General features: G+C 42.4%; 1 protein-coding gene and 1 long non-coding RNA gene across 2 annotated transcripts; both read right to left on the minus strand.

Moving 5' to 3' along the window:
• Positions 1-374: 374 nt before the first annotated feature.
• LOC110296811 (olfactory receptor 2A5) lies at positions 375-1,307 on the minus strand. Its single transcript, XM_021165597.1, has one exon. The coding sequence runs from the start codon at positions 1,305-1,307 to the stop codon at positions 375-377; it is 933 nt and encodes a 310-aa protein (XP_021021256.1).
• A 17,103-nt stretch (positions 1,308-18,410) lies between these two features.
• LOC147003998 (uncharacterized) lies at positions 18,411-20,749 on the minus strand. The gene is made up of 2 exons (XR_015047648.1): positions 20,189-20,749; positions 18,411-19,092 (listed from the first exon to the last, which is right to left on the minus strand). It is a non-coding gene; the product is annotated as an uncharacterized LOC147003998 (long non-coding RNA).
• Positions 20,750-25,970: the final 5,221 nt, after the last annotated feature.

The following is a 25,970-nucleotide window of genomic DNA, read 5'->3' on the forward strand; positions in this document are numbered from 1 at the left end:
TACTGGAGCAGCATATGTATAGCCTCTTTAGCATACATTTATGTCAATAAGGAAGATGGAAACGACTTTAAAAGGAAACCACAGAGAACTACACCTTAAATAATGAGTAATCAAATCTTATAAAGAGATGTGGAAGAGACAGGAGAAATTCATGACTCCTGGTTTCTGTGCTTTGCTGCCTCCTGACTCTTTGTAACCTGTACATCTGTGCCTTTTTGGCTGTGCATTGGAATTTGGTTATTTGGTAAATAGGGGGAAACCCTAATCAGTATATACTCATGACTTCAGAAACCTACGAGACTGTAAAGCATTTTATTTCCATTCCTACAATCTCATAGAAAATACACTATAGCTCCACAGTCTCTCTTGGGTATTCATCTTGATCTCTGTTTCCAGAACACTCTCTTCACAGCACCCTTGACTTCAGTGTTCCTCAAGCTGTAGATCAGGGGATTCAACATGGGGTTGAAAAGGCTGTAAAACAAGGAAAGAACCTTCTGCTGCGTTTCTGGGTGCTGGGACTTGGGGGCCATGTACATGACGATGGCACTACCAAAGAAGAGCCCGACCACACAGAGGTGGGAGGAACAGGTCGAGAAGGCCTTTCTGCGACCCTCTCCTGACTGGATCTTCAGGATGGCAATCAGGATACGTGTGTAGGAAACCAGCACAAAGCACAGTGGTCCCACTAAGATAAATACAGAAGCTGCAAAGATGACAATTTGGTTGAGTGTTGTGTCAGCACAGACCAACTTAAGGACAGATAATATTTCACAGAAGAAGTGGTTGATTTCATGATGCCCACAAAATGGCAGCCTCAGGATAAGAACAACGTGGACCAGGGCTAAGAGGGAGCCACATGCCCAAGAAGAAATAGCCATAATGGTGCACACTTTCCAGCCCATGATGACAGAGTATTGTAAGGGTTGGCAGATGGCAGCATACCGATCATAGGACATCATCACCAGGATGAGACACTCAGTGTGAGCAAAAGCCATGTATAAAAATGTCTGCATTATACATGGGGCAAAAGAAATAGATTTTTTCTTAGCGAGAAAGTTTGCCAACATCTTGGGGACATTGTTGGTAGCATATGAAATATCAACGATGGCCAGGTGGGAGAGAAAGAAGTACATGGGGGTGTGGAGTCTGCAGTCAAGCCAGATGAGCCCCAGAATGACTCCGTTCCCCAGCAGAGTGAAAGTATAGAGCAGGGAGAAGAGGCCACAGAGGAGCATCTCCATCCGCGGGCTGAGGAGGAATCCCTGCAGGATAAATTCTGGGATCCATGTCTGGTTCTCTGTCATACCGTCGTGACAGGCCCTGTGGAGATCACTGCTGTGGGCAATGAAATGTGTGCTGAGGAACAAAGACAAATATGGATTAGCTGTTACAAAAATAGAGGGTTGTTTCTTGGTGTACACTGTGGAGCTTTCAGTTAGTCAAATCATTTAATACATTGTAGCTAAAAAAATTAAATTAAATCCATTACAGGTAACATAGATATGATTACAAGCTGTTATGATCATATCTATATTTCCCATTTCTACATTTACTTTTGAACACAAGATCATGTTGACAGCCAGAGTTTTTATTTTTCAGAATATTTAGCTATTTCATTTTTGAGAAGATATTGCAGCCATATGTCATGTGTTTTGCGTTCTATTCAGTTTTCATGTCTTGTTTCTACATTCTCAACCAAGTCTTTCCTGTTTTATGAATTATGCAGTGTGGAGAGCCGTGCCGCGAGCAATCGCCATTATAAGATGGCACTGGTCTCCGCTGTGCCTAACTAGTAAACAAGCCTTGTACGCAGGTGCGAAAGTGAACTCACGCCTAGTCACTGCGCATCTCGGGGCGTAGTAATGGGGTGATGGGTGAGCAACAAATCAGGAGCTGACATGCCACATCAGGTGCTGAAATGCCATGGCTGAGGGCTATATAAGCAACGCCATTTTCCGGGGTCAGGGTCTTCCCTCCTTAAGAAGCAATAAAGCATGCTGCAGAAGAATCCGATTATCCGAGTGTGTTCTTGCCGGGGAGAAAGATAGCTCAGGACAATGCAGAGTACATTGCACATGACAGGAGCTCAACCAATAAATAAGGAGTTAGTATGCCCTTCTGGTTGGCCCCAGCACAGGGCCACCTTAGGCCCGAACTCGGTGGACAGTCCCCAGAGGACATTTCACCCCTCAGGCGCCCTAGCAAGCTCAGGAGCTTAGGATCACTGGTGAGTGGAACACAACACCTGCTCCAACAGAATAAGGAGTGCCAGGGGCTAGCTGGAGCACATACACAGGAACCCCGCCTGACCAGTGGCTCAGATTCCTTCTGGTTGGCGCTGGTCTAACTTGGTTTCAAACTCAGCAGACAGCCTTATGGACTCCAGAAGTACCACTTCTAGCACTCTAACATGCACAGGATTTTAGGATCCTAGAATCCCAGGATCCTAGGAGCTTGGTCACACTAGGATCTCAGGGTGTCAGAGGAAGCTTAACTGCTAGGAATTCTGACATATCCAGAATCTCAGCATTGCAGGATCCCAGAATCACAGGACCACAAAGAAATCTGGACTCTGAGAAGTTCTGACTCACTGGGATGACAGGAAGGATAAGCTCCAATCAGATATATCAAGAGCAGGGAGCACTAGAGATAATCAGATGGCAGAAAGAAATTGTAAAAACAGAAGCAACAGAAACCAAGGTTACTTGGCATCATCAAACCCAACTCTCCTGCCACAACAAGTCCTGGATACACCATAACATCAGAAAAGCAAGATATGGATCTAAAGTCACTTCTCATGATGAAGATGATGGAAGACTATAAGAAGGACACAAATAACTCCCATAAAGATATACAAGACAACACATCCAAACAGATGAAAGAATTGAAAAAAACCATCCAGGATCTGAAAATGGAAGTAGAAACAGTAAAGAAATCACAAAGGGAGACAACTCTGGAGACAGAAAATCTAGGAAAGAAGTCAGGAGCCATACATGCAAGCATCATGAACAGAATACAAGAGATAGAAGAGAGAATCTCAGGTGCAGGAGATACCATAGAAAATATTGACATAACAACCAAAGAAAATGTGAAATGCAAAAACATACTAACCCAAAACATCCAGGAAATCCAGGACACAATGAGAAGAACAAACCTAAGGTTAATAAGTATAGATGCAAAGGAAGATTCCCAAATTAAAGGGCCAGTAAATATCTTCAACAAAATTATAGAAGAAAATGTCCCAACTTAAAGAAAGAGATTCCCATGAACATACAAGAAGCCTACAGAACTTCAAAAAGTTTAGACTAGAAAGGAAATTCCGCCCATCACATAATAATCAAAACACCAAATGCACAAATCAAAGAAAGAATATTAAAAGCAGTAAGGGAAAAAGGTCAAGGAACATATAAAGGCAGACCTATCAGAACTACACCTGACTTCTCACCAGAGACTATGAAAGCCAAAAGAACCTAGGCAGATGTCATACAGACACTAAGAAAACACAAATGCCAGCCCAGGCTATTATTATATTCAGCAAAACTCTCAATTAACATAGATGGAGAAACCAAGATATTCCATAACAAAAACCAAATTTATATAATATATTTCCACAAATCCAGCCCTTCAAAGAAAAATAAAGTGAAAACTCCAACACAAGGAGGGAAAAAGCAAGAAAGTTATCTTTCAACAAACCGAAAAGAAGATAGCAAATGAACAGAATTCCACATCTAAATACAAAAATAACAGGAAGCAACACTTAATTTTCCTTAATATCTCTTAATATCAATGGTCTCAGTTCTCCAATAAAAATGCATAAACTAAGAGACTGGGTATGTTAACAGAACCCAGGTTTTTGCTGCATACAGGAAACCCACGTCAGTGGCAAAGACTGACACTACCACATAGGAAAAGGCTGGAAAACAATTTTCCAAGCAAATGGTCTCAAGAAACAAGCTGGAGTAGCCATTCTAATATAGAACAAAATCGAATTTCAACCTAAAGTTATCAAAAAAAGGTAAGGAGAAACACTTCATACTCATCAGAGGTAAAAATTTTTTCTTTTTCTTTTTTATTTAGGTATTTTCTTCATTTATATTTTCAATGCTATCCCAAAAGTCCCCCATAACCACTCCCCCGCCACTCCCCTACCAACCCACTCCCACTTCTTGGCCCTGGCTTTCCCCTGTACTGGGGCATATAAAGTTTGCAAGACCAATGGGCCTCTCTTTCCACTGATGGCACCTAGGCCATCTTCTGATACATATGCAACTAGAGACATGAGCTCTGAGGGGTACTGGTTAGTTTGTATTGTTGTTCCACCTATAGGGTTGCAGATCCCTTTAGCTCCTTGGGTACTTTCTCTATCTCCTCCATTGGGAGCCCTGTGTTCCATCCAATAGCTGACTGTGAGCATCCACTTCTGTGTTTGCTAGGCCCCAGCATAACCTCACAAGAGACAGCTATATCAGGGTCCTTTCAGCAAAATCTTGATTGTGTATGCAATGGTATCAGCTTTTGGAGGGTGATTATGGGATGGATCCCTGGGTATGGAGTCTCTAGATGGTCCATCCTTTTGTCTCAGCTCCAAACTGTGTCTCTGTAACTCCTTCCATGCCTGTTTTGTTCCCAATTCTAAGAAGGGGCAAAGTGTCCACACCTTCATTTTGTTCTTCTTGAGTTTCATGTGTTTTGCAAATAGTATCTTATATGTTGGGTATTCTAAGTTTCTGGGCTAATATCCACTTATCAGTGAGTACATGTCATGTGAGTTCTTTTGTGATTGGGTTACCTCACTCAGGATGATGCCCTCCAGGTCCATCCATTTGCCTAGGAATTTCATAAATTCATTCTTTATAATAGCTGAGTAGTACTCCATTGCGTAAATGTATCACATTTTCTGTATCCATTCCTCTGTTGAGGGCATCTGGGTTCTTTCCAGCTTCTGGCTATTATAAATAAGGCTGCACAAATAATATAAAATACCTTGGGGTGACTCTAACTAAGGAAGTGAAAGATCTGTATGATAGGAATTTCAAGTCTCTGAAGAAAGGAATTAAAGAAGATCTCAGAAGATGGAAAGATCTCCCACGCTCATGGATTGGCAGGATCAATATAGTAAAAATGTCTATCTTGCCAAAAGCAATCTACAGATTCAGTGCAATCCCCATAAAAATTCAAACTCACTTCTTCAACGAATTAGAAGGGGCAGTCTGCAGATTCATCTGGAATAACAAAAAACCTAGGATAGCAAAAACTCTTCTCAAGGATAAAAGAACCTCTGGTGTAATCACCATGCCTGACCTAAAGCTGTACTATAGAGCAATTTTGATAAAAACTGCATGGTACTGGTATAGCAAAAGACAAGTAGACCAATGGAATAGAATTGAAGACCCAGAAATGAACCCACACACCTATGGTCACTTGATTGTTGACAAGGGAGCTAAAACCATCCAATGGAAAATAGACAGCATTCTCAACAAATGGTGCTGGCATAACTGGCTGTTATCATGTAGAAGATTGCAAATTGATCCATTCCTATCTCCTTGTACTAAGGTCAAATCTAAGTGGATCAAGAAACTCCACATAAAACCAGAGACACTGAAACTTATAGAGGAGAAATTGGGGAAAAGCCTTGAAGATATGGGCACAGGGAAAAAACTTCCTGAATAGAACAGCAATGGCTTGTGCTGTAAGATCGAGAATCGACAAATGAAACCTCATAAAATTGCAAAGCTTCTGTAAGGCAAAAGACAACGTCAATAAGACAAAAAGGCCACCAATAGATTGGGAATGGATCTTTACCTATCCTAAATCAGATAGGGGACTAATATCCAATATATATAAAGTACTCAAGAAGGTGGAGTCCAGAAAATCAAATAACCCCATTAAAAAATGGGGCTCAGAGCTAAACAAAGAATTCTCACCTGAAGAATACCAAATGGCTGAGAAGCACCTGAAAAAATGTTCAGCATCCTTAATCATCAGGGAAATGCAAATCAAAATAACCCTGAGATTCCACCTCACACCAGTCAGAATGGCTAAGATCAAAAATTCAGGTGACAGCTGATGCTGGCAAGGATGTGGAGAAAGAGGAATACCCCTCCATTGTTGGTGGAATTGCAAGCTTGTACAACCACTCTGGAAATCAGTCTGGTGGTTCCTCAGAAAATTGGGCATAGTACTACTGGAGGATCCCACTATACCTCTCCTGGGCATATATGGAGAAGATGTTCCAATCGATAAGGACACATGCTCCTCTATGTTCACACCAAAGAACTTCTAATCCTGATAAACAACCTAAGTGAAGTAGCTGGATATAAAATTAACTCATACAAATTAGTGGCCTTTCTGTACACAAAGGATGAACAGGCTGAGAAAGAAATTAGGGAAACAACATCCTTCACAATAGTCATAAATAATATAAAATACCTTGGTGTGACTCCAACTAAGGAAGTGAAATATCTGTATGATAGCAACTTCCTCTCGCTTAAGAAAGAAATCAAAGATCTCAGAAGATAGAAAGATTTCCCATGCTCATGGATTGGCAGGATTGATATAGTAAAAGTGGCTATCTTGCCGAAAGCAATCTACAGATTCAATGCAATCCCCATCAAAATTCCAACTCAATTCTTCATGGAGTTAGAAAGGGCAATTTGCAAGTTCATCTGGAATAATAAAAACCTAGAATAGCAAAAACCATTCTCAAGGATAAAATAACCTCTGGTGGAATCACCATGCCTGATCTCAAGCTGTTCTACAGAACAATTGTGATAAAAACTGCCTGGTACTGGTACAATGACAGACAGGTAGATCAATGGAGTATAATTGAAGACCCAGAAATGAACTGTCACACCTATGTTCACTGGACCTTTGCTAGGGAGCTAAAACTATCCAGTGAATAGAAGACAGCATTTTCAACAAATGGTGCTGTCTCAACTGGAGGTTTGCATATAGTAGAATGCAAATCAAACCTTTATATATATATATATATATATATATATCCATTCTCATCTCCTTGTACAAAGCTCAAGTCTAAGGGGATCAAGGAACTCCACATAAGACCAGAGACACTGAAACTTATATAGGAGAAAGTGGGGAAGAGCCTTGAGGATATAAGCACAGGGGAAAAAATCCTGAACAGAAAGAACATCAATGGCTTGTGCTGTAAGATCAAGAATCAACAAATGGGACGTTACAAAATTACAAAGCTTCTGTAAGGCAAAGGACACTGTATTGACAGTGTCCTTATTGAAGATGAAATGGCAACCAATTGATTGGGAAAAGATCTTTACCAATCCTAAATCCAATAGGGGGCTAAGATCCAATATATATAAAAAATTCAAGAAGTGAATTTTCTTTTTTCTGTAGAAGACTCCAGAAAACCAAATAACCCTATCAAAAAATGTGGTACAGAGCTAAACAGAGAATTCTCAACTGAGGAATACCGAATGGCTGAGAAGCACCTAAAAACATGTTCAAAATCCTTAATCATCAAGGAAATGCCAGTCAAAACAACCCCGAGATTCCACCTCACACCAGTCAGAATGTCTAAGATCAATGTAGGGGAGTGGCAGAACAGAGAAGTAGAGACTGAGTGGGTTAATGATCAGGGTGAGAGGGAATGGGATAGGAAGTTTTCAGAGGGGAAACAGGAAAGGGGATAACGTTTGAAATGTAAATAAAGAAAATATCTAATAACAAATAAAATAAAGTAAAAGAAAAAAAAGAAAAACTCAGGTGACAGCAGATGCTGGCGAGGATGTGGTGAAAGATGAGCACTCCTCCATTACTGGTGGGATTACAAGATGGTACTACCACTCTGATACCAGTTGGGAGTTTCCTCGGAAAACTGGACATAGCACTACCTGAGGATACAGCTATATCACTCCTGGGGATATACCCAGAAGATGTTCCAACATGTCATAAGGACACATGCTCCACTGTGTTCATAGGAGTCTTATTTATAATAGCAAGAAGCTGGAAAGAACCCAAATGTCCCTCAACAGGGGATTGGATACAGAAAATGTGGTACATTTACACAATGGAGTACTACTCAGCTATTTAAAAAATGACTGCATGGAATTCTTAGACAAATGGGTGGATCTAGAGGCTATCATCCTGAATGAGGTAACCCAATCACAAAAGAACACACATGATATGCACTCACTGATAAGTGGATATTAGCCCAGAAACTTAGAATACCCAAGATACAATTTGAAAAACACATGAAACTCAACAAGAAGGAAAACCAAAGTATGGATACTTCGATCTCTCTTAGAAGGGGGAAGAAAAATCCATTGGAAGGAGGTACAGAGACAAAGTTCGGAGCAGACCCTGAAGTAATGACCATCCAGAAACTGCCCCATCTGGGGTTCCATACCATAAACAACCACCAAACCCAGACATTATGGCAGATGCCAACAAGAGCTTGATGACAGGACCCTGATATAGCTCTCTCCTGAGAGGTTCTGCCACTGCCTGACAAATATAGAAGTGGATGCTCACAGCTATACATTGAACAGAGCACAGGGTCCCCAATGAAAGCTAGAGAAAATACCCAAGGGGCTGAAGGAGATTTCAGCCCCATAGGAGGAACAACAATATGAACTAACCAACACCCCCAGAGCTCCCTGGAACTAAACCATTAATCAAAGAAAATACATGGTGGGACTCATGACTCTGGCTGCATATGTAGCAGAGGATGGCCTAGTTGGTCATCAATGGGAAGAGAGGCCCTTGGTCCTGTGAAGGTTCTATGCCCCAGTATAGCAGAATGCCAGGGCCAGGAAGTATGAGTGGGTGTTGGGGAGCAGGGTGGGAGAGGATAGGGGATTTTCAGAGGTGAAACTAGCAAAGAGGATAACAATTGAAATGTAAATAAAGAAAATAGCCAATAAAAAAAAAAGAACCAAACAATTAGCATGCAAGTGAATTTAGTAGGAAGTGATTAGAAATGTAACTTCAAAGTGAGTCTGTTTTACTGTGTTTATTATTCTTAATGCTTCTGCAAATAAAGCGTATTCTAATATTTTTGCTTCTTGATGCTATCCACACAACTCTAGCTCTTCACTTTGGAGGAATAAGCAAAGAATGGCATGGTTATAATAGACAGCAGTAATAGAAGCAGTTCCTGAGATACTGGCAAGGTGAAAGGTTATTTGAGCAAAGATTGAACACCATAATCTTCTTACTACTATATCATTTCACCCCTTTTCAAGGTTGCTTATTCCTGGATTCTGTTCCCAGAACAGTAATCCACACAATTTTGTGTATAGTGCATGGATGGATGAAAGGACAGATACCATGAATGGAATTTGTATTGCATTGAGATTAAAATTATACAACCTCAATATAAGGATTTTGACTTGTCTTCCTGTAGCTTGTTTTGTCCTATTTGGATGTTGTCTCTGGAAGACCTGCTCTTTTCTGAAGAGGAAATGGAAAAGGAGTAGACCCAGAGAAGAGGATAGTAGGGGGAAACTTGGAGGAAGTGGAGGGAGGGAAAACTGTGGTCTGGACTTATAATATGTGAGGAGAAGCTATTTTCAGTAATAATTTAAAAAATAAAAAAGGATAAAATGAAAAGATATACTGCATATTAATCAAGGATTTCAACTTTTTTTTCCATCCTACTACAGATATGGTTATAGGAGCTATAGGAATGGATAGATCAAAAGTTCCATACAAATATAAAAATACTGAATGGCCAAAGGGTCACTCCTAATGTGAAGTTTATGACTCAATGGCTGAAAATACCAACTCCATTTTAAGCACAGAACATTCCTTGTTCTGAGTTTGATACTGTGTTTCCCATTCAGTGGGGATTTCTGAACTCTTTCTTCTCTTCAGACTCAGCTTTGCTAAATGGCTGCACTTTGCAAAAGATCTTTTACTCACTGTGGTACCAGAGATGTTCTTGATTCAGAAAGGTGATCACATTTTGATGAAACTCCACTGAGCAGCTTGATATTCATGTGGGTCCCAAACAACTAGAGTAGAAGCTATCCCAAAAACTGTTGCCTGTATGTGGGATATGTTCTTCTAGCTAGATTGCCCTGTCTGACTTTAATGGGAGAGGAAACACCTAGCCTCACAGAGACTTGATGTGCCAGGGTCCAGGAATACCTGGGGCTGTCCCCACCTTTACAAAGGAGAAGGGGAAGGGGGATTGAGGAAGGGCTGTGGGGATGGGCAGTTATCAGGATATAAAGTGAATAAGTGAAAAATGAAAAGAAGAAGAAGAAGAAGAAGAAGAAGAAGAAGAAGAAGAAGAAGAAGAAGAAGAAGAAGAAGAAGAAGAAGGAGGAGGAGGAGGAGGAGGAGGAGGAGGAGGAGGAGGAGGAGGAGGAGGAGGAGGAGGAGGAGGAGAAGAAGAAGAAGAAGAAGAAGAAGAAGAAGAAGAAGAAGAAGAAGAAGAAGAAGAAGAAGAAGAAGAAGAAGAAGAAGAAGAAGAAGAAGAAGAAGAAGAAGAAGAAGAAGAAACTGTACTGAGATCAGAAAAGCTTTTGAAAGTCAGACCTGAGAATCTTACTTTATCTAGTATCTTTGCAGAAAGACTTTACACATATATGAATTCTCACTATTCTCTTGATGAGAACTGATGCAGAGTCTAGGACCTGCATGGTGGTGGGAACACTGGCAGGGTTGCTTTTATGGTGAGCTTATCTTCACGAAGCTCTCTTTGATTATCTCCAAGGGTCCCTAAGGAGACAATGATGCACAAAGCTCAAATTTAATGTCTACCAGGAGAACAAAATGATGTTTATCATTATGTCTCCACTTCTATGGGCTTTGGGGATGGATGTTTAGAGAATAGAGCTGGCAGGTGATGATGATGTAATGCCTAGCTTTATCAGTGCACAGTTACTGCTTCTGGTAAGAGGAGATACATGCTATAGGGACCATGATTCAGATTACACTCCTAAAGTTTCTGGATGGCAATGGGTTCACAAGTCCTCATCCTGCCTCATAATGGATCAAGTAGGGCTTTCAAAAGGCAGAATATGCATCATCCTTATGCTTACTTATGAAATCATGCCAACATGAATTTTGGTAGATAAGAAAAGGAAATCATTTCTACTGACCTGTTCACACAGAGATATATATTGTCAGGCCATTCAATATAGTAGTTGAATTGTATAGAAGGTGTAGTAAAAAGGAAGAAGATAGAAGCCAAAGTTGATCTGCTCTTGAGATACTATGGCTTAATTCCTTGACATTCAGATGATGGAATGTATCTGACCTCCAGTATTCTAATGATATGACTATGCTGTGTAATGAAATTGGTGAACAATAATGCCACAGACTGAGAGAGGCTGACATTCATATTCATACAATAAAGTATAAATAAAGGGTCCTTTAATGTTTTCTGGTTCTCTTTTATATGAACATGAAGTATGTGTATGTGTATGTGTATGTGTGTGTTGTTTAGAAAAAGCTTGCAGAGAAATAACTGAGAACAATAATAAGAATACAATTCATTCTTTACTAGCAAGACTTTGCTGAAAGGACCCAGATATAGCTGTCTCTTGTGAGACTATGCCGGGGCCTAGCAAACCCAGAAGTGGATGCTCACAGTCAGCTATTGGATGGATCACAGGGCCCCCAATGGAGGAGCTAGAGAAAGTACCCAAGGTGCTAAAGGGAAATGCAACCCTATAGGTGGAACAACAATATGAACTAACCAGTACCCTGGAGCTCTTGTCTCCAGCTGCATATGTATCAAAAGATGGCCTAGTCGGCCATCACTGGAAAGAGAGGCCCATTGGACATGCAAACTTTATATGACCTAGTACAGGGGAAAGTCAGGGCCAAAAAGGGGGAGTGGGTGGGTAGGGGAGTGGGGGGTGGGTATGGTGGACTTTTGGGATAGCATTGGAAATGTAAATGAGGAAAATACCTAATAAAAAATTTTTAAAAAGAAAAAAAAAGATATTCATGCTGTTAATCTGTGAGCCACGTGTTTGGTCAACGACAAGGAAGGGGAGGAACTACCTCTGCCATTTTGCATCTCAGCATGTAAAAGCATGTCTAAAGGTCAGGCTTTAAGAAGAATATGCATTTAAGCCTAATGAATGGCATGTGCTTGTATGATGTATGCAAGGGTTTTGAAAAAGGAACTACCTGTACTATTTTGAAGTTCATTAAAGATACCCGGGTAAAAGATACATATTTTGTATATGTGTGATTGTTAAAGCCTTGGTAATAAAAAGTATAAATTAAAAATGTCACAGATGTGAAGCGACCAGATGTGAAGAACATGAAGATCATATGTCATATGATTGGTCATATCATATTAGATGAGTAGTGGTTAGGAGACATGAAACAAAACGTTTACTTTAGTCATGGGCACTTTTGACTGCCTTCTGAGACATGAAAAAATTTTATGTACAATGGTAGATTGTAGTTAATTGTTAGTTTAATTTCAAAAACTTATTTAAAACATACAACTAAAGATATTGCACATTAGAATTAACTAGATCCAAAGTCTGTACCATGTAATGAACTTTTAAATTTTTTTTATTAAACTAATAAAATTTATTTTAAAATACAAAACTCAGTATTGACACCTTTTTTAAGTCATCAAAATAATTTATAGCCTTCCGGTCCCCATCTGTACCTGGGAGCAGCAGCTGTTCCACAGTTGTCTGTGCACGGGTCCTGCCAGGGGAGAGCTGGTATCCAGGGAGGGGTTTAAACCCCAGGCTTGGAGGTGAGATTGCCATTTTCTCTCTGGTGACTGTACAAAGCAGGTCAAGCCAGGAGTACACAGGGCACAAGAATGGTGGAGCAGGTAGGAAAGGGGCCTTCTGGTCTCCATCTGCACACAGGAGGAGGGGCTGTCTCATAGCCCTCTGTGCATGAGTCCTGACATGGGAGAGCTGGTCTCCCAGGAGTGCTGACACAAGCTTACAGGCCCACAGGAGGAACAAACCCCAGCCAGAGACAGCAAGACCAACTAACACCAGAAATAACCAGATGGCAAAAGGCAAGCTCAAGAAACTTACCAACAGAAACCAAGGCTACATGACATCATCAGAACCCAGTTCTAATGAAAAGAAGCAAGTTCTGGACATCCCAACACATCAGAAAAGCAAGATTTGGATTTAAAATAAAATCTCATGATGCTGATAGAGGACTTCAAGGAGGGCATAAATAACTGCCTTTAAAAAATACAGAAGAACACAGGTAAACTGGTAGAATCCCTTAAAGAGGAAACACAAAAATCCCTTAGATAAATACAGGAAAATAAAACAACCACACAGGTGAAGGAATTGAACGAAACCATCCAGAGCAAAAATTTCCAAGTTAAAGGGCCAGTAAATATCTTCAACAACATTATAGAAGTAAACTTCCCTAACCTAAAGAAAGAGATGCCCATGAACATACTAGAAGCCTACAGAACTCCAAATAGACTGGACCAGAAAAGAAATTTCTCCTGTCACATAATAATCAAAACACCAAATGCACAAAACAAAGAAAGAATATTAAAAGCAGTAAGGGAAAAGGGTCAAGCAACATATAAAGGCATTTCTATCAGAATTACACCAGACTTCTCACCAGAGACCTTGAGAGCTAGAAGATCCTGGGCAGATGTCATACAGACCCTAAGAGAACAAAAATGCAAGCCCAGACTATTATGCCCAACAAAACTCTCAATTACCATAGATGGAGAAGCCAAGAAATTCCATGACAAAACCAAATTTATATATTATCTTGTCACAAATCCAGCCCTACAAAAGATAATAAAGGGAAAACTTCAACAGAAGGAGGGAAACTACACCATAGAAAAAGCAAGAAATCAATCATCTTTCAACAAACTGAGAAGATAATCACATAAACATAATTCCATCTCTAGAATGAAAGTAACAGCAAGCAATAATGTGTATTCCTTAATATCTCTTAATATTCATGAACTTAAATCCCCAATAAAAATATATAGACTAACAGAGTGGGTACATAAACAGGACTCAACATTTTGCTGCATACAGGAAACTCACCTCAGTGACAAAGACAGACAATACCTCACAGTAAAAGGCTGGAAAACAACTTTCAAAGTCCTCATAGTCTATAGCAGTCACAACAAGGTTAAAAGTCCAAAGTTCAAGGTCTCTTCTGAGATTCATCCAACTTAATTAACTGTAATCTCCAAAGCAAGACAGGAAACTGCTTTCTCCTGGGCTTCCTATAATTCTTCCTCCCTCTCTTCTGAAGTGTTCCTGGGCCCCACCTAATGTTTGGCTGTCATTCCATTCTGCAGGTCTTTCCATCAGTTGCTGTGTGAAGCCTCTCTGATATATATAATTGGACTCGGCACCAATCTGTGAATTTAGCAGAATATCATTAGGAATCATTTAATTGATTTTATTTATTTATTTATTGCCAGTCACCTTTGATTCTAACTTGAGTCTCTGGACTATGCAGCCTCTCCAGGTAGTGGCATGGGTGGGCTCTCTCTCATAGCATGAGTCTCAATGTGAACTATTCATTGCTTGGCCACTCCTATAATTTCTGGACCTCCATTATTCCAGTACATCTTTTTGCAGGACAAATTGTAGGTTGAAGGTTTTGTGGCTGGGTTAGTGTTCCAATCCTTCCATTAGAAGTCTTGTCTGGTTACAGGCGATGGCTGCTTCAGGCTCTGCTTCCCTCATGGTTAGAAATCTTAGGTAGGGTCACTCTCCTTGATTCTTGGGAGATTTTTATCGCATTAGATTTCTAGCTTGTCACAGAGATGCCCCTCTCACAATTCCACTTGTCTTAGTACTCTCTCCCTCTGTCTTCCCCCACCTGATCTCTTGTGTTCTCATCCCCAGATCCCTACCCCATTTTTTAACTAATAAAATTAATTTAAATATTTAAAAATACTTGATATAAGCTGTGCTTGGTATACAACTTAAATCCCGGTACTGAAGAGGCAGAGGCAGAGGCAGAGGCAGAGGCAGAGGCAGAGGCAGAGGCAGAGGCAGAGGCAGAGGCAGAGGCAGAGGCAGAGGCAGAGGCAGAGGCAGAGAGGCAGAGGCAGAGAGGCAGAGGCAGAGAGGCAGAGGCAGAGAGGCAGAGGCAGAGAGGCAGAGGCAGAGAGGCAGGGGCAGGGGCAGGGGCAGGGGCAGGCATATCTCTGAGTTTGAGGCCACCCTGGTGTACATATACAGACAGGGATGTAGAGGTCAAACTTGTGAAGGAAAATGTGGGATGGAGAGCAAGGTACTACAGCCTCCTGTGAATTCTCCAAGAGTCCTGATTTGTCATACCGGACATTAGATCTAAGATGGCTCCTGAAACACTGGTGAGACAACAAAAAAAGGAACTGAAGTCAGGGTGGTAGCTACTTCTGCCCTCCCAGCTCCCCTTTTGAGTTACCCTCATCAGGTAGGCTTTCATTGGGACAAGGTGACAGTGTAGAAAAATTGGATTGTCCTTGGTTTTAGGGCCTTTGGATCTGCTTAAACACTGAATGCAAGCTTATAAGGAGCTACACAATAGATTCAGATCTGCACTGTGATTCCCAGGATTCATCATCTCTCACTACCCATCCTTCGTGGTCCTGTTCCCACAGACAGAGCTAGTTCTAGGATACCCAGGGCTACCCAGGAAAACATTGTATTGAAAAACTGAAAGAAAACAAGACAAAAACCCCCAAACATCCAAAATTGAAAAAACAAACCAAAACCAAAACAATAACAAACTTGGTACAAAACCAAGGAAAGGAAGATTTATTTCAACTCAGGGGTTTGGGGATTTAGTATATCATGGCAAACAGCTCTAGGTGGGAGGACCATGTAGAAGCAGTTGTTCATATCCTGGTAGACATGAGATATTAAGAAAGAGGCCTGTGGACCATAACGTTCAAAGGCCTATATTCCCCAGTTTGTTTTATCTCTTACAGGTTTGCTTGTTTTCCCTAAATAATGCAACCAGCTAAAGAACAATGGTTTAACACATGAGCTTGGATAAAAGGCTCAGTGTTAAACCATGACTTCCACCTATTTGGATCACTGTGTATTTAGAATTATATTATTAATTATGATCTTTGAATGATTTATTTTTCCTAAAGAATTAAAAGCTTATTAAATACAATTCTGTATTGACAGCTCTACTGTTTAAGTGCTTATGTTTGTCATTTGACTGTCTTTAACACTTAAACTTTTAAGCAGGCTTGATGATTGTGTACAGTACTAGACTTTTGCAGATGTATTTTGGGATAGGATCTTATGGTTCTAGTCTGTCTTCCAACTTTGCATTTTCCTGCCTCATCTTTCCAAGTGCTGGGATTACATATTTGTGCTGCTATACTTGGCCTTGATTCTTTTCTGATGGTTGGATGTTCATAGACTTGTTGACAACTGAAAGACTCCAAAACTCCCAAAGGGAGGCACTTACTCAAGCCTCGGGTCAGCCGCGCACCCAAGAAGACACTGAGACCGAACTTAAGATGTATAGAGAGTAAGATTTAATACCGCAATGACAAGAAAGAACATAAAAAGCACATATACCAGATATCTGGGGTCGGATCTCATGCAGCCTGCAAGGTGCAGAGGAGATTCGGCAATTAGCCCAAACTTTTCACAAGCTTTTATAGGAAATAGCCAGGTAAAAAGTACAAGTTTTACGTCACCAAGGTGTTCTGCCAAGGGGCTTTACATAACCAAGGGGTCGTGTCCTATATTTTGGCAATGTACTCGATCTATTGGAACATTCTGGGATATTACCAGGAGGCCCCTATCTCAAAAATGTTCTTGGCATAGTCTTCAGTTGGGAGGGGTAGGACTAGGTTTTTTCCAGGAGACCCCTTATCTAAAAAATGTTCCTGGAGCAGTTTCCAATTGGGAGGGGGTACCTTGGGGTAAAAAGTTCAGGAGTGCTCCGGGAACTATCTCTGGATGGGAGGGGTAAGAGAACTCTGAGCTGAAGAGTTCATGGAGAGTTCAGGTGTCCAGTAATTAACTCTTTCATTCCCCCCTTCTTTTAGGGACAAGCTCTAATCTTAGAGCTGGGTACCGGCTTCCTGAAAGACCCGATATTTTTGCCTTAATACCATAACCTGCACTGCATTTATTCTTTCTCTGATAAAAGCCACTAACTTATTAAGAATGCAGGGGCCAAAAATAAGCAAAAGCATAAGTATAATTAAGGGTCCTGCTATGGAGGAGAGGAGAGTGGTAAGCCAAGGGGACTTATTAAACCAGCTTTCGAACCATCCTTGTTGGCTTTCTCTCTCTCTTTTACACATATCTAGGCGTTCTCTAAGTCTGGCCATAGAGTCTTTGATTACTCCTGAATGATCAACATAAAAACAACATTCTTCTTTTAGGGCAGCACAAAGTCCTCCTTCTTTAAGGAACAATAAGTCTAATCCCCTCCTATTTTGCAGCACTACTTCAGACAGGGAAGTTAAAGATTCTTCTAATTTAGTTATAGACTGTTCTATAGTTCTAATATCAATGTCCATAGCTGTACGTAATTCTTCATAGTATTGGGGGGTCTGAATTAAGGCAGCGGTCCCTGTACCTACTCCTGCTGCTACTCCCAATCCCAAAAGTACTGCCAGGGTTAAGGTAATGGGCTCTCTTCTCCAACGGACCCGATGATCAAACTTATCTAAAAAGGAGCTATCATCATGATACAGGAGTCTAGGAATAAGCTGAACTAAAATGCAGAAGTCTTTGGAACTATTAAAAACAGATAGAGATACACAAGGAGTGAGACCGGTATTGCAAGCCCATACTGTGTCTATGGGAGGCACCAGATACTGACCACTTTTGCTAGGCTGGATGTTCTGGGTCTGATTACAAAGGTGCCGTTTATCCTGAGGTGCCTGGCCTAAACAGAGTCCACTTCCTGAAACTGCTTCCAGAGTCAGCTTTCTGTTTTTTCCCCAAAGGCATTGAGAATGATCTGAAGTAGTATTATAAGTCCTGATCTGAGCAATTCCTTCATAATAAGGGGGCCTAGAGTCATAGCATAACCAACATGATTGAGTCATATTAGGATTAGTCCTATTCAACACTAAAAAAAGCTCCTTGAACTAGACTGACCAGACGGCTTTTTGTATCTAGGGGCGGTGGGGAAACTAAGGTCGATAGGGAAGGTCTCACTGTTAGCCTGATTGTAAAAATGAACCCAGGGTCTCTCGGTGGACTGGATACATGCCAACCCCACTTATTTCCTTTAAGCCAACTTAAACGATTTTGTTTTCCTTTTTCAGTGAATTTTATAAGTAGGGGGTTGCAGTATTTACCTTTGCATGGTCCTGGGGGGCTGTTCTCAGTAGCACACCCATAAGCTCCTATGGCGGCCTCATCTGGATGGAGGTCGCCATAGTTTGGATATTTATGGGGATCTCTTTCTCCTTGATATGGCTTATCATAACCACTACCTCGTTTTACCGTGATTAGATCCCAGTCAGAGGAAGGCTTCCAGTAGGCATCCCCTGTCGTTTCACATGTCCATTTGCCACAGAAATAATCTGATGCCCCCCCACATTTTTGTTGAAGCTCTTTGTTTTGACCCTGACCAGGGCAAACATAAAACTGTGCAGCTCTAAGATTAGCTCGGTAGAACTGCCCTGAACACCCATACATGTTCCCTATTCCACCTGAAACACACCGCTGTTCAGGGGGTGGGTTACTAAGATCAGTATGGTCAGGGAGGTCCCAATTGGGAGATCCTGCTACTAACTTACAAATGTCAGGTGTGAGATCAGGCCACCAAGTCCAAGGGGGATGTGCTGCAGTGATTGCCCATACAATGTTTCCCTCCCCATTAAGCACTTCCCATGACTGTTGAATCGGGGCAAGAGGGTTGTCGTTCCCTAGGCTTAGGGTGGCCCCCACGACACAAACGAAGTTTAAGAGGATTGTCAGTAGTTGCCACCGTCCAGTTGTCTTCATGGTTGCCTCTACCCTGGCTAGGAGCCTTCTTGACGTGGGAGGCGTGGAGTTGTTAACAGTATCAGATATGGTCCTTTCCACCGAGGCTCAAGAGTGCCGGTGCGATGTCATCTGACAAGGACCGAACTGCTGTAGTCTCAGGTGCATGAGCTTCTTTGATCTGGTCCCAGATCTGTGTTCTGACAACCTCCAAGGCCTTTAAATGGGTAAACAGAGCAGAGGGTGAGAAAGAGTCAACACAGGGATCCAATATCCTGCTAGACTCAGTCAAAGAAGTAAAACGTCCAGGTGTGTTTCGGACTCTGAGAAGCACAAAGGGAAGGAGGGTCACCCAGTCTTTACCGCCAGTCTCAATAACTAATTTAGTTAGGGTCTGGGCATGACGCAGGTGCACGTAGATCAGATCTCTGGCTGGAACTGGTGAGATGTCCTTGGGATATCCAGCTCGTTCACTGTAACCAGTTGTGACCAGACTTTTTTTCTGTACCACCTGCAAGCCCTTTTAACTTAGCATACAGAGCATTATTAACAACATAGGTTTAAACACATCATTTGAGACTATGATGGGCATAGGAGTTTCATAAAGGATCTTAAACAGAGTAAAACTGAATCAAGAGATAGGACATAGGGAAGGAACACCAAGTCCATGCCAGTCTCCACGATTAATTTTGTCAAGGTCCGTCTTAGAGTTTTAAACTAATTTTTATCTATCCTGAGCTCTGAGGTCTATACACACAATGTAATTTTTGACCTCTGAATACTTGGCCACACCCTGACTTACCTGGGCAACATTATCTGACACTATTGCTTTTGGCACTCTGAACCTTGGAAAAATTTTCTTTAATAATCTTCTTGATGACTATGTGAGCAGTCTCATTTATCTATATTGAGAACGTCTTTCTCTGCAGATGTCAACAGCTTTCTTTGTCTGCATATTGTTCCATACAGTGGCAAAAGCATACCCGCTGTCAGTGTCATTTATAAAGCTTGTATCAAAACCACAAGTTCAGCTTTTTGGGCTGAAGTCTCTTTAGGGAGGCTGCTGGCCTAGATCACCTGCTTTTTGTCCACTGCTGCACTGCTGTCCCCGCCTTCCGCTTACCTTTAACCATGAGGCTACTGCCATCCGTGTAGGGTAAAAGGCTTAGTCAGATCTGGCAAAGCCAGAGCGGGGGCTGCAAGCAAGACTGCCTTTATGCTGTCAAAGGCTTTCTGGTGTTCCTCAGTCCAGGTGAATGGGACTTTTTCTTTAGTCCAGAGTCTGTAAAAGCCCACCGTTCCCAGAAACTCACGTGGCGCGGGGTGGTGGGGGTTGGGATCAGCATCACAGCCTTTTCCTTGGCTTCGGTGAGCCACCGCTTTCCGTCGTCGGCACCTCGGTACGACATAGCTGAGCTTTCTTAGCCGATACCCGATATCCCAACTCACCCAGTTCATTCAGGAGCTTCTAGGAGGGCCAGAATTTTTTCTTTGTCTTTGATGTCTCTGCCTTCAGCCAACCGCAGGGCTTGGGTTAGCGCCAGGAGTTCAGCCTTCTGAGCCAAAGTTCCTTCGATGAGTAGGTGAAGACTCAGCAGGTTAGCAGGGGAAGCAAAAGTCACTTGTTCTGTCAAAAAAGCTCTAATAATGTGTCCATCAGCCAGGGAAACAATTGAATCATGTGTCTCTGACCAGAAGCCACTATATGCAGACAAGCAGGCCATCCCTCAGTCACCAGGTCTAATTTTTCAAGTGCCACTGGTCTTTTAGGGTCCCAATTTCTGAGTAAGAACCTCTTTGGCAATACTTTTGTTCTCAGTCACATTTAGGAGTCCCAAAGTTGGGGACAACATTAGGGCAGTCTCAATAGCATCCAAGGCCATCCAAGGTTATTCTTTATTTCTTATACGAAGGGCTGTTCATCTTTTTAATTCAGCAAAACCTGGAATCCACAGTCTGCAAAGGCCTGTAGCGTCCAGGAACCTTTTAAACTTGCTTTGCATTGGTTAGTGGAGGAATATGAAAACACAGTCTCTTTTTAGTTGCATCAACAGGTAGACCACCGGTCTCTTTTAAGGACTCAGCTTCTGTGTTAGCACCCCTTCTTCTATCTCTTTACTTTCAGCCACAAACAGGTGAAGGGTTTTGTCTTGAGGGGGGGCTCTTCTTCTTTTTGTTAGGACAGTAAACACTTTGATCTTTAGCCAAAGGCTTGCTTTTGTTGCCAGGTACTAAGTTTTCTAGTCTCCCTGACTTTTGTGACCAGCATTTCATTTCTCTTATCTTTTTTTGAAAATTTTCTGGCTCCTTATTTCTTACAGATCATCTCTAAGTGCTAGTATTATTAGCAAGTGTCACTTTGCTAGGTTCTAGTCTTTGTCATTTATTTTTCTTTGCTCCTGTTTCTTAACTGCAATGGATCTAATTATTACATCTATATTCTGTCACTTAACTTTTTTCATAGTTTACCTCTTTTTACTGTTAACCTATTTCTTTTGAGTCTGCTGAAGCTTTGCTCTCAATTCTTCTTTGCAGACCTCTATCTTTCTCTTAACTTTTGTAACTTTTCATAACCTAGGTCAGATTGATGGGACATTTTCTAGTCCCACAGACATGAGACCCTCAACAGAGCCTGGCAGTCAGGTGCTCCTTACCTTGCATGTCTCCCTCACCGGAGCTTAGAACAAACTCACACAGCTCAGGGCAGTGCCTGAGAAGAGAAAACACATGGGGCAGAGAAGGGAGTGCAGTTTTCACATCAGACCACTGATATTTCAAAATGAACACAATTTTTTGTTTACAAGAGACAGGATACAGGGGGCAGGAGAATGAGCCTTTCTCCCACCCAAGAGGCAGGCAAAGGCTGAAAACAAACCCTTTGATGCGAAGAGCCCAGAGCGGAGTCTCCGCTGCGCGCCGGAATGCGGTGTAAACTCCTGGGAGTGGCAAACAAACGCTGGCAGGCAGGCAGAGGCAGCAATTTAACTATTTAACTACCTGATAGACGCCCTGTGCTCTCTGCACTGTCTTTGGGGAGGGAGCACGCAGCCAGGCAGGCACAAGGGAGTGCGGGCAGGCGGCTGTAGTCGGCCCCTCCCCAGCTGTGGCAGGCTTCACGGCCACTCCGGGACCGGCAGGCGGGGGCCGGCAGGCCGCTGCACTCACTATCAGCATTTCACAACTCGGGGCACAGACAGCCTCTGCTTCTGCCGTGCCTGCAGAAGCCAGAACCTCAGCACCACTGCTGCTATCAAAGCCCTAACTGCGCCACCAAAGCCGGAAATCTTTAGCCCAGCTCTGCATTTCAGAGCTCTTTTGAGCAGCCTGGGGCTCCCCAGCCGAGTGCGGACCGTGTGCTGCCCCTGTCGGCCGGTGGCAGCTGGTCTTGCCCCACGATGGCCCCGCAGCCAGGCTGGCCGGCGCTGCCCGCCCGCTGCGAGCCGCTGGCACTGCCTCGCCGAGAGCGCGGTGGGCAAGACCGGCCTGATGGTTCTTTTTTCTCTTTTTTTCCTTTTTTAAAACCATTGCTGACAAATTTTGTCCTGACGTCAGTCCAAGTCTACAGTCGACAAAGGGTTAACACACACACACACACACAGTCTTGTCATGTGGCCACAAACAAGCACACTCGTCCACGCCTGGACTTACACAACCAGCCAAACACTTTTTTCTGACGGGGTCGGATTTTACATTGACTCTTTTTCCTGATAGGGGTGGGATTCTACATCCACTCCCGCTCTGGCAGAGAGAACATTCTCTCTCTTTTTTACTCTGCCAGGCAACAGCCAGGTCTTTTTGACTGTTCTGTACCCTGGGCACTCCTTCCAGGGTCTCCCTTGGAACATCTCTTTTGGGGTGCGGACCTTGAGGCCATAGACAGTCGTCCTCTCACAGCCACTGCCAGAATAAACCCACAATCTCAGAATACACAAATGCAGCAGTTCCACACCTACACACCCAGCAGATTGTCCCATTTCTAGAATAATAGCAGACACGAGAGCAGACACGAGACTCAGACAAAAAGAAACCAAAAACAGCGGCGACTTCCCGTCGCCCACAGGCAACTCACAGATTCAGATGGCCTTTCCAAGGCCGGCCGGCTTAGACCTTCCACCAAAGTGATGGTCTCTCGGCCTTCAGAGGGGTCCGCCAAGCGTCCTTGACCCTCCCCTTGTCTTCCTGGGGCGTCCCCCAGGGCGATCGGACGGTGGGCACCAGACACGTCTATCCTACCCACCCCGTGCTCTCTATTGAGACCTGCTTGGTCTCCAGTCAGATGGCCTCTCCCAGGCCCACAGTCCCGGAGCACGGTCTCTGGTGCTCGTACTGAGCACAGAGCGTCACGCAAACCCAAAACAGCGATCGCACCAGACACAGATTCAGATGGCCTCTCCCAGGCCCACAGTAAACAGAACACAGACACTAGACCAAAGCAGAACAGTAAATCTTACTTCTGAGCGGGTCCAGAACTTCTGGGTAAACGCGCTGATTCCCGGCCAATGCACCAAATGAAAGACTCCAAAACTCCCAAAGGGAGGCACTTACTCAAGCCTCGGGTCAGCCGCGCACCCAAGAAGACACTGAGACCGAACTTAAGATGTATAGAGAGTAAGATTTAATACCGCAATGACAAGAAAGAACATAAAAAGCACATATACCAGATATCTGGGGTCGGATCTCATGCAGCCTGCAAGGTGCAGAGGAGATTCGGCAATTAGCCCAAACTTTTCACAAGCTTTTATAGGAAATAGCCAGGTAAAAAGTACAAGTTTTACGTCACCAAGGTGTTCTGCCAAGGGGCTTTACATAACCAAGGGGTCGTGTCCTATATTTTGGCAATGTACTCGATCTATTGGAACATTCTGGGATATTACCAGGAGGCCCCTATCTCAAAAATGTTCTTGGCATAGTCTTCAGTTGGGAGGGGTAGGACTAGGTTTTTTCCAGGAGACCCCTTATCTAAAAAATGTTCCTGGAGCAGTTTCCAATTGGGAGGGGGTACCTTGGGGTAAAAAGTTCAGGAGTGCTCCGGGAACTATCTCTGGATGGGAGGGGTAAGAGAACTCTGAGCTGAAGAGTTCATGGAGAGTTCAGGTGTCCAGTAATTAACTCTTTCAACAACAATACTCTTTATCCGTGTTTATAGGAATTAGTAAAAAGATTTCTATAATTTGCTGTTCAGTATTATTTTATTTATGTTTATACTTAAGGATTATTTTTAAAAGTTGAACAATTCTGTTTACTTGGTCAAAATTCTACAGTCTTGGACATGAGGACTTGCATTCTTATATTCTGATCTCTTGACTCAATATACATACAACTACAATTTTTTGAGTATACTTCTAGAGATATGTATGAATTCTTTATTGTATATTACAATATGTAATAATATATAATATAATGTACATATACACATATATAAAAATATATACACAGTTCAGAGTCATTTGGGAAGAAGGAGCCTGATGAAAAAAATGCCCCCATCAGATTGGTCTGTGGGAAAGAGAATGTTAAATGTTCTTAAGTGATAATTGATGTGGGCTGAGCTCATGGTAAGTGGTAACACTGTTGGGCTGGTGTTCCTGGGTGTTTTGAAAAACTAGGCTGAGAAAGCCTTGATGAGCAAACCAGTAAGCAACAGTCCTCCATGGCCTCTACTTCAGTTTCTGCCTTCAAGTTCATGCCCTGACTTCCCTCAATGATAGACTATTTACTTGGAAGTATAAGCTGAAATATAAACTTTCCTCACCCAGGTCCTTTTGGTCACTGTGTACTGGCTGGTTTTGTGTGTCAACTTGACACAAGCTGGAGTTATCACAGAGAAAGGAGCTTCAATTGAGGAAATGCCTCCATGAGATCCAGCTGTATGGAGTTTTCTTAATTAGTGATCAAGGGTGGGAGGGCCTATTGTGGGTGGTGCCATCCCTGGGCTGGTAGTCCTGGGTTGTATAAGAAAGCAAGCCAGGGAAGCAAGCAAGCCAGTAAGACATCGGTGTTTTGGAGATAACATTACCATGAGATGACCACCAAGAACAGAAGCAGCAGCATTGTACAGGCAGCTGGAGCCTAGAAGACAAGGTGTGTGCTACAAAGGGCAGAGCTGGAGAAGTGATTCAAGCCCTTGCAGGAGCCCAGAAGATTGTGAGTTAATCCCTGACATTGGACAGTTAGAGTTTGATTTTGCTTTTGATTGTGACTGTGCCCTGATATTTTTCCCTCTTGAAGTAAGAAAGTATTTTAGCAGAGCCCACAGTTAAGAGACTTTGAACTGTAAAAAGACATTGATTTCAAGAAATTGGATATTTTAAAGGGATTGAAATTTTAATATGTAAGAATTTATAGTCTGTGTGACTATAAATTTAAAGTTATTTAGATCTTGGAGATGAGAAAGAAAGTAAGGATTGAGTCTTAGTAGTGATTTGTTTGTGCTTTGACAAGGGGCCAATTGTAGTGGCTGATTTTGTGTGTCAACTTGACACAAGCTGGAATTATCACAGAGAAAGGAGATTCTCTTAAGGAAATGCCTCCATGAGATCCAGTTGTAAGTTTTCTTAATTAGTGATCAAGGGTGGGAGGGCCCACTGTGGGTGGTGCCATCCCTGGGCTGGTAGTCTTGGGTTCTGTGAGAAAGCAAGCTGAGCAACCCAAGGGAAGCAAGAAGGTAAGCAGGATCTCTCCATGGCTTCTGCATCAGTGCTTGCCTCCAGGTCCCTGCCCTATGTAAATTCTAGTCCTGACTTCCTTTGGTGATAAACAGCAATGTGGAAATGTAAGCTGAATAAAACCCTTTGTTCCCCCCCCCCCAAAAAAAAGAAGTAGGTAATCAAAGACTGTAGAAGTAAGATCACTGACAGTTTTTACTGGCAGAAATCAAGTGTGTTAAAATAGAATTTTTAACACTACCCTTGCACCAAACCTTGTACTATGCAATCCAAACATACTAAATTCCTCAACACATTCAGAATGGGCTTGAGACAAGGAAATCTTGGGAGTTTGTACTTCATGTCTTCTCTAATTATGGGACCAAAGTTCCTTCAACATCTTATATATCCCAGGATAATAGTAAACTCAAAGAGAAAGAAAAGGAATGATGAC

This window comes from Mus caroli, unplaced genomic scaffold (assembly GCF_978045245.1).
Source record: "Mus caroli unplaced genomic scaffold, Mus_caroli_1 scaffold_7, whole genome shotgun sequence".
Lineage (NCBI taxonomy): Eukaryota > Metazoa > Chordata > Mammalia > Rodentia > Muridae > Mus > Mus caroli.

Excerpts from the sequence above, each read along its gene's own strand:
- LOC110296811 (XM_021165597.1), bottom strand. The coding sequence starts at position 1,307 with ATGACAGAGAACCAGACATGGATCCCAGAATTTATCCTGCAGGGATTC.